The following is a 7,591-nucleotide window of genomic DNA, read 5'->3' on the forward strand; positions in this document are numbered from 1 at the left end:
TCAAAGGAGGCCAGCAGTTCCTGCTGAAGGGGAGAGAGAATAGCACTGAAGAAGGGGACCTGAGAGACCCCAAAGTGGGAGGAGAAGAGGAGGGACCATGAGCAAGGCGTGTAGGAGAAAGGCAGGAAATGCTGCTGTGGCTGGGCAGTGTCCCCACAGCACCTAGACCCAGGGCACTATGGTGAGCCCGACTGCAGGGCTGCTGCTTAGAGGCCGGCCCAGACGCTCTGCAGGGAGCGGGCCCACCACAGAGCGCCAGGGGAACTGTTCTTCCAGCACAAGGGAACGGAGCAACACCCGGCACACCCCAGCACTCCCAACAATCACAGAGAGGGCAGACCACAGACCGCAGAATATGAGAACGACTTTATTTCAAACTGCTTTGAACTGCCTTGGGAAGTATGCAAATGCAGTGGAAGAGCAGAAGCCCTGGCTAAGGAGGATAAGGAGGAAACTTGCTTGGCTGCAGCCACGGATGCTGGCTCCAACCTGTGAAACAGAGCAGGCTCAGGGACGGGCCCCCAGCCAGGGCCAGCACATAGCCCTCCTAAACTGTCGGGACTGTGGGAAGGGGCACGGTATGTGCAACACTCACTTCAAAGGTCCTGGAACTTGTCACTGAAGAACTGCATGGCCGCTGAAACAGAGAGGCAGAACCGGGCACTCCAGACCCAGGGAAACAGAAACCCACCCCCCGCCCCCGTGGGGAATCACCTAGCCCTGCAGCCAGAAACCCCTCCAGCCCTGGGAGTGACTCACCCACCCGTCACCTGAATTAAATGTGGAAATGCCTTCTGAGCGGGAAAGTGGTTCTCAGGTGCTGGGCCATCCCAGAACCATTCATTCAGAATGTGTTTCAAAGACAGATAAGCCAGCCAGCAAGCAAAAACCGTTCAAGCCGTATCAGGCAGCAGTTAAAGGGAAAACACATGTGGTATCTCTAACTCTCCTAAGAGAAGGAGAGTTCTGGGACTCGTGGACTAAGTGTACACGGAGTTCAGACGACACACTGCTGTCTGTGCACGCCCCTAGCTGGAAAGGCACAGAAGGCTCCAGGGCCGGGCTTTCCTTCGTGCTCTTCCCCAAAGGAAAGTCAGTCCCAGTGACGCCGCCTGTACCTACAGCCCACCCCCGCCCCCCATGCCTGCAGAAAGACACCGCTGTCCATCCCTGCCCTAGCCCGGGCTCCATCATACCTAGTTGCTGTGTAAGGTCCTCAATTTCCCTCTGCAGCTGGATGCACTAGACCGGCAGACACCGGAGGAAGAGAAATGGTTAGTCAATTCTGGCCTCCTCTCTCCTCGTCTTCCCTGTCTCCTTCAGCCCTGACGGCCCCCATAGCCTGCAGCCCAGTGGCGAGGTGGGTTGGCATGAAACCCTCAATGTAAAAGAGGCACCCTCTCTCTGTGGGGTGCAGAAGATGGTGATAGGGCAGGGTGGGGGGGACACAGAAATCAGTTTAACCTGGACACGGATCCCACTGTCTAACATGGACCTCTATTTCTAGGAGCCACACGAAGCATTACCCGAGGACAACCCTGGGCTCCTGGGGGCCGGCGGGGGCCTGCTGCCATTCTCCAGGGCTGGGGCCCAGCACGCCTCTCCCACTGGGACCGACCTCCAGGTCCTCCCAGTTGTCAGCCGACCCTTCGGCAACGGCGCCTTCTGGGGACGGCTGTCCCTGGACGCTGGGCGGCGGCACGATGGCGGCTGGTTCGTCAGCCAGGGAGGGTGAGTAGTCCACAACGTCCCCTTGGTCGTCGACGGGGGTGCCAGGCCGGCCTTCCCGGCCCCAGAGCACCACCTTTCCCTGCTCTATCAATTCGCTCTCAGACTCGAAGCTGAAAACCTTGTGGTCTGTGAACCCGCTCTGGCCCTCGAGGCTGCCTGGTGCCCCCAAATCGAGGCCGTGGCCCTGGCCCCGTGGGGCTCTGGGGCTGGCCACGCAGGAGCCAGCCTGCTCGCCACCCTCCAGGTCGAAACCAGCCCCACAAACGGATACCTTGTCGCAGGAGCTCATGGTGCCAGTTCGGGCAGCCTGGGCTGTGGGGAGACGGTCGTCCTGGTAACGGCGGAAGGGGAGAGCCGAGTCCAGCCAAGCCCAGCAGACTGGGCCACGCAACAGGAACAGTGAGGCCTTCGGGACACCGCCACCCTCATCCCAGGCGGAAGTAGGAGATGTCCCCGACAGCGGGTGGCTTCCGCACGGGCACTTGACGCCAGTGCCATGACTTCTCATTGGTCCCCCTCTACCAACCAGCATGCCCTTTGTTGGTAGAGGCCTCTGGGCTTTAACCAATCGGAACACAGACTCTTGGTTTGCCCCGATGCTGGTCATTTGGGTGTCTGCCCTCTGGTCTTGTCTTGGGGCCAGGGTGCACTGGAGCTCTCGATCCACCTCCTTCTTGCTCTCCTGCCGCCTCGGGCCAGGAACCACTTTGCAATGAGACCTCCTCTGTGCACCGGGTGCTTCACGTGCAGCACAACATTTACTCTCCCAAGCTGATGAGCTGGGGGAAGCTCTCCCCTTAATCCCCGCCTTACAGATGGGTCACTGGGGCTCAGAGATGTGGCTCTCCTTGGAAAGTAGATGCCCGGCCAGAGGCGGAAGGACAGAAAGAAAGAGGTGATCAAGAGCTACAGTGCCCCCTGGCCCCAAGACCCAACCAGAGTGCAGCCACCCAGTCAAATGACGGGCGTCGAGGCAAACCAAGAGCCTGTGTCCCGATTGGTTAAAGCTCAGGCACCTCGCCCCACAAAGGGCCCGCTGGTTGGCAGACGGGGACCAATGAGAAGGCTCGGTGCTGGCATCAAGGGCGCGAGGAAGCCACTGGCTGCCGGGGACATCTGGTACTTCCGCCTGGGGTGAGGGTGGCGGTGTCCCGAAAGCCTCACTGTTTGTGTCGCGTGGCCTGCTCAGCTGGGCTTGGCTGGGCTCAGCTCTCTCCTCCAGCCGTTACCAGGACGACCGTCTCCCCACAGCCGAGGCTGCCGGGACTGGCGCCATGAGCTCCCCCGAAAAGGTATCCGTTTGTGGGGCCGGTTTCGACCTGGAGGGTGGCGAGCAGGCTGGCTCCCACACGGCCAGCCCCGGAGCCCCAGGGGACCACAGCCACGGCCTCAATTTGGGGGTGCAGGGCAGCAGCGATGGCGAGGGAGACAGCGGGTTCACAGATCCGGAGGGCTTCGGCTTTGAGTCTGAAAGCAAATTGATAGAGCAAGGAAGGGTGGTGCTCTGGGGCCGGGAAGGACGGCCAGGCACCCCGATCGATGACCAAGCGGACGTTGTGGACTACTCATTCTACCTGGCTGAAGAACCAGCCGCCATCGTGCCGCCGCCCAGCGTCCAGGGACAGCCGTCCCCAGAAGGCGCCGCTGCCGAAGGGTCGGCTGACAATTGGGCGGACCTGGAGGTCGGTCCCAGTGGGAGAGACGCGCTGGGCCCCAGCCCCCTAAAACAGCAGCAGGCCTCTGCCGACCGTCTCCACCTCTGTGGTCCTGGGCCAGTGCGGGCCTGGAACAACCCGGAAAGGGGCTCGAAGAGCAGATGGGGCCTCCGCGTGGATCCCCAGCAGCCCTCTGCGAAAGGCCCCACCAGGATGTCTACCCAAGACTCTGATTCCGCAGATGAGAGCAGCGGCTTACCACTGATGAGGGTGGGCATTCGCCGCAACGAAGGAAGCCAGGCCAAGCCCGGCAGCCCCAAGAAGCCAGCAGACACATCCAGACACGCAGGCTTCCACTGCAAGGAGAGTTACCTGCCCGTGCCGGGCCGTTTCCTGACGTCTGCTCCCCGCGGACTCACTGCAGTCGTGGAGAGGCTGGCTGTGGGAGAGCTGGAGGACTCTCCCCAGAAGAAAAGGCAGAGCAGGGCCTGGGGAAAGGTGGAGGCCAGGCCCAGCTGCTCAGGAGCTGCCACTGCAGGGGCCCTGCCCCAGGGCCTTTCAAGGAGGAAGATGGTCCAGGAGAAGAAGTCCCCAGGAGGTGCCTCTCAACTGGCTCCGGGGAGAGCCTTTCCTGGCTGCGGAAAGAGACTCTCAGTCACTCCCCCGGAGCCGGCCACTTTCCCGCCATTCTCCGTTGTGCGGCCACACGGGATGTCCGAGAAACCACAAAAGCCTAAGCACAGCAGCCCTGGGAAGAAACCTGCAGGAAGGAAGATCAGGGAGTCCCAGGTTGCGGCCAGAGAAGATAATGACCCAAATCGAGATGAGGTCCCAAAGGCCAAAGTAAGTAGGCCCTTCTCGCCCTCCTCTCCCTCTTTACCCTCCTCCCCCCACACCTCCTCTCTTCCAGCACACCCCTGTTCACCCATGTCCCCTTGTCCCTTGCTCGAGGGTTGTCGTCGGGAGCCTAGGGACACTAGAATGCCCAATGGGGGTCTTCATCATAGGGGCACACGTTAAAGGGGGCACTTCTTGTGTGATGGCCATGCCTCTGGACACTGCAGGAGTCCTGCCTCCGCCTGCAGAGAGGAGCTGGGATGGAAGGCAGGGCTGGCAGCTGGTTTGGATCGGGTGATGCCTTAAAGTGTGGGCTGCAAAGCTGGGGTGTCTAGGATCATCAACTTCCTGATTCCTCCTTTCCTAGCTGTTGCCCGACCCACCTGGCAGGCGGCCCGGGCTATCTCAGTATCCCCAGTGTTTTCCCTGGCTGGGCTCTGCCTCCTGGCCTGGGGCTGACTGAGGGAGAAAGTGCTAATGAGATTAGGCTCCGGAGTCTCCACCTTACCACAACCCCTTCCCACATGTACTCACTGCCTGCCCCCACCGCCAGCCCGACTCAGAAATTTCTGTTTTAGCTTCCCACACACAGGTCAGGGCTGCCTCGCCTGTCCATGCGTCGTGGAGAACTCAGCAGAGGTGACCCCAACATCAGAGCTCCCCAAGTTCCGGGAACTTCAGAGCCCTCGGCCTACAGCCTGGGAGGCCTCCTGCCCAGACGCCATGCACCCTCCGGTGAGTCTTGCGGGTTTGATAGGGGTGGAGGGGAGAGGGGTCAGGAGGGAAACCTCTGGCTCTGTAGCTTATGGGGGCTCAGCCTTGCTCCCACACTTCCCTGCCCACCCAGGCAGCTGTCCCACGGGAAATGGGGTGTCGACAGGGCTGGCTTTAAGCCACATCGTCCTCTCTGAGTGGGGTTTGTGTGGTGGGGGGCGATTTGGAGCAGTGCCCCAAACTCCAACTCTGGAAGGAGACTTTCGGCGGTACAGAGCCCTTTTCTGTGAAGTCCTGCTCAGCCACACTGGCCCTCCCAGGGCCTGGCTGTGGCTGCCGCGCTGCTGGAGTCCAACCCAGAGTCACAACGCTAGGGGACTACAGGTACAGATGGGCTCACACTGGGGAACAGTGAAGGCAGTCCCAGAGCGGGGTTGGAGTTGCTGGGCAGAGCAGGGGCAATGTGTTGCCAGCAGAGGGTGATGCTGCCTCACTTTAGACCCTGCTAGGCCTTTTCCACCTCACTGGGAGGCTTGGAAGCTGGATTTTGTGTTTTCTTTCAGGTGACCAGCAGCCGCCTGTCCATCCCCCAAGACCAGAAAGGCAGCAGCAGGCCCCGGGAGCCCAGGACTGTCCTCGGGTAATGCTTTGTGTGGCTCCTAGAAATAGAGGTCCACACTGGATGGTGGGATCCGTGTCCAGGTTAAACTGATTTCTGCGTCCGCCGCCCCCCCCCCCGCCCCCACCACCACACGTCTCCACTTTCTGCACCCCACGGAGAGAGGGTGCCTCCTTTCCATTGAGGGTTCTGTGCCAACCCACGTCGCCACTGGGCTGCAGGCTATGGGGGCTGCAGGGAGGCTGGGGAGAGAGGAGGCCAGAGTTGACTAACCATTTATCTTCCCCCGGTGTCTGCTGGTCTAGTGCATCTGGCTGCAGAGGGAAATTGATGAACTTACACAGCAGCTAGGTAGGGATGGACAGCGGTGTCTTTCTGCAGGTGTGGGGGGCGGGGGTGGGCTACAGGTACAGGCGGCGTCACTGGGACTGACTTTCCTCTGGGGAGGAGAATCAAGCCGACCTGGGCCTTCTGTGCCTTTTCAGCTAGGGGTGTGCACAGATAACAATGTGTCATCTGAACTCCGTGTACACTTTGTCCACGAGTCCCAGAACTCTCCTTCTCTTAGGACGGTTAGAGATACTGCCGGTGTTTCCCCTTTAACTACTGCCTGGTACCACTTGTATGGTGTTTGCTTGCTGGCTGGCTTATCTGTCTTTGAAACCTGTTCTGAACGGTACTGGGATGGCCCAGCACCTGAGAACCACTTTCCCGCTTAGAAGGCATTTCCACATTTAATCCAGGTGACGGGTGGGTGAGTCAGTACCAGGGCTGGTGGGGTTTCTGGTTGCAGGACTAGGAAGTTCCCCACCGGGGCATGGGGTGGGTTTCTGCTTCCCTGGGTCTGGAGTGCCCGGTTCTGCCTCTCTGTTTCAGCGGCCATGCAGTTCCTCGCTGACAAGATCCAGGAGCTTTGAAGTGAGTGTTGCACACACCATGCCCCTTCCCACAATCCCGGTAGCTTAGGAGGGCTGTGGGCTGGCCCTGGCTGGGGGCCCGTCCCTGAGCCTGCTCTGTTTCACAGGTTGGAGCCAGCATATTTCTACAAGACAAACAGCTGCCACCTTTGGAGCTCCGGAGCTGCCTGTTAAGCCAGGGCTTCCTCTCTTCCACCGCATTTGCCCCCTTCCCAACGCAGTTCAAAGCAATTTGAAATAAAGTTGTTCTCATATTCTGTGGCCTGTGGTCTGCCCTCTCTGCGATTGTTGGGAGTGTTGGGGGTTGCAGGGTGTTGCCCGGTTCATTGGCGCTTGAAGAACTGTTCCCCTGGGCCCTGCGGAGCACCTGGGCCGGCCCCTGAGCAGCAGCCCTGCACTCGGGCTCACCATAGTGCCCTGGGTCTAGGTGCTGTGGGGGCCCTGCCCAGCCACAGCAGCATTTCCTGCCTTTCTCCTACACGCCTTGCTCATGGTCCCTCCTCTTCTCCTCCCACTTTGGGGTCTCACAGGTCCCCTTCTTCAGTGCTATTCTCCCTCCCCTTCAGCAGAACCTGATGGCCTCCTTCCAGAACCCCTGTCTCTCTCACCTTTCCTCCTGCGGTTCACTGTTTCTGTTCTGCCCTCTCACCATCCTTTCCATCGTGAGCATCGTTGCTGTCCTCCGTGGCTTGATGCCGGTGGCCTTTGCTGCATGGTTATTTCCATGCTGTTGAGGAACACGACGGAGCTCATCCTCCTCGCCGCCCCTCAGGGACCCAGTCCTCTTTCTTGAGCCGTTATGTCCCTCCGGTGCCACCATGCACAGGGTCAGGTCATCTGGGGCAAAAACCCGCTTGGCATCCTCAGTTCCTCTTAGCCCTCACCTTTGAACCTTAGTTACCAAATTCTGTCAGATATCTTCCTTAGCTTCAGTAGCCAGGTGGAGACAGAAACCACATCCTGGTGGGAAGCTGAGTCAAAGGGACGATACATGGAGTGTGGAAGAAAAGGGCAAGATAGTCTCTTGGTTGGAGGCAGGGGCACTGAGTCTGTTCTGGTGCCTGCAGGCCAACCTGGTGGAAACTGCCTGCCGGTAGCTACGCGGAAGGCGGCTTCCA

General features: G+C 59.9%; 2 protein-coding genes across 2 annotated transcripts; one reads left to right on the forward strand and one right to left on the reverse strand.

Moving 5' to 3' along the window:
- Window positions 1-348: 348 nt before the first annotated feature.
- Window positions 349-2,338, reverse strand: LOC140710702 (uncharacterized protein CXorf49-like). Its single transcript, XM_073013107.1, has 4 exons — window positions 1,619-2,338; window positions 1,197-1,242; window positions 596-637; window positions 349-489 (listed from the first exon to the last, which is right to left on the reverse strand). The coding sequence occupies exons 1-3, from the start codon at window positions 2,336-2,338 to the stop codon at window positions 597-599; spliced, it is 807 nt and encodes a 268-aa protein (XP_072869208.1). The 3' UTR covers window positions 349-489; window position 596.
- Window positions 2,339-2,918: 580 nt separating this feature from the next.
- On the forward strand, window positions 2,919-6,757 carry LOC140710765 (uncharacterized protein CXorf49-like). Its single transcript, XM_073013196.1, has 6 exons — window positions 2,919-4,229; window positions 4,802-4,958; window positions 5,501-5,577; window positions 5,862-5,907; window positions 6,433-6,474; window positions 6,581-6,757. Exons 1-5 carry the CDS (start codon window positions 3,006-3,008, stop codon window positions 6,471-6,473), a joined length of 1,545 nt encoding a protein of 514 aa, XP_072869297.1. The 5' UTR covers window positions 2,919-3,005; the 3' UTR covers window position 6,474; window positions 6,581-6,757.
- The last annotated feature ends 834 nt before the right edge of the window (window positions 6,758-7,591 follow it).

The sequence above is a fragment of the Chlorocebus sabaeus genome, chromosome X, assembly GCF_047675955.1.
Source record: "Chlorocebus sabaeus isolate Y175 chromosome X, mChlSab1.0.hap1, whole genome shotgun sequence".
NCBI classification, from domain to species: Eukaryota; Metazoa; Chordata; class Mammalia; order Primates; family Cercopithecidae; genus Chlorocebus; species Chlorocebus sabaeus.

What these genes read in the sequence shown, in the direction of transcription:
- LOC140710702 (XM_073013107.1), bottom strand. Translation starts at nt 2,338, where the DNA reads ATGACCAGCATCGGGGCAAACCAAGAGTCTGTGTTCCGATTGGTTAAA. An exon ending in ACAACTGGGAGGACCTGGAG is followed by an intron (nt 1,243 to 1,618) that starts GTCGGTCCCAGT and finishes CTGCCGGTCTAG; the next exon opens with TGCATCCAGCTGCAGAGGGA. An exon ending in GGACCTTACACAGCAACTAG is followed by an intron (nt 638 to 1,196) that starts GTATGATGGAGC and finishes TCTCTGTTTCAG; the next exon opens with CGGCCATGCAGTTCTTCAGT.
- LOC140710765 (XM_073013196.1), top strand. Translation starts at nt 3,006, where the DNA reads ATGAGCTCCCCCGAAAAGGTATCCGTTTGTGGGGCCGGTTTCGACCTG. An exon ending in ATGAGGTCCCAAAGGCCAAA is followed by an intron (nt 4,230 to 4,801) that starts GTAAGTAGGCCC and finishes TTTCTGTTTTAG; the next exon opens with CTTCCCACACACAGGTCAGG. An exon ending in TGAACTTACACAGCAGCTAG is followed by an intron (nt 5,908 to 6,432) that starts GTAGGGATGGAC and finishes TCTCTGTTTCAG; the next exon opens with CGGCCATGCAGTTCCTCGCT.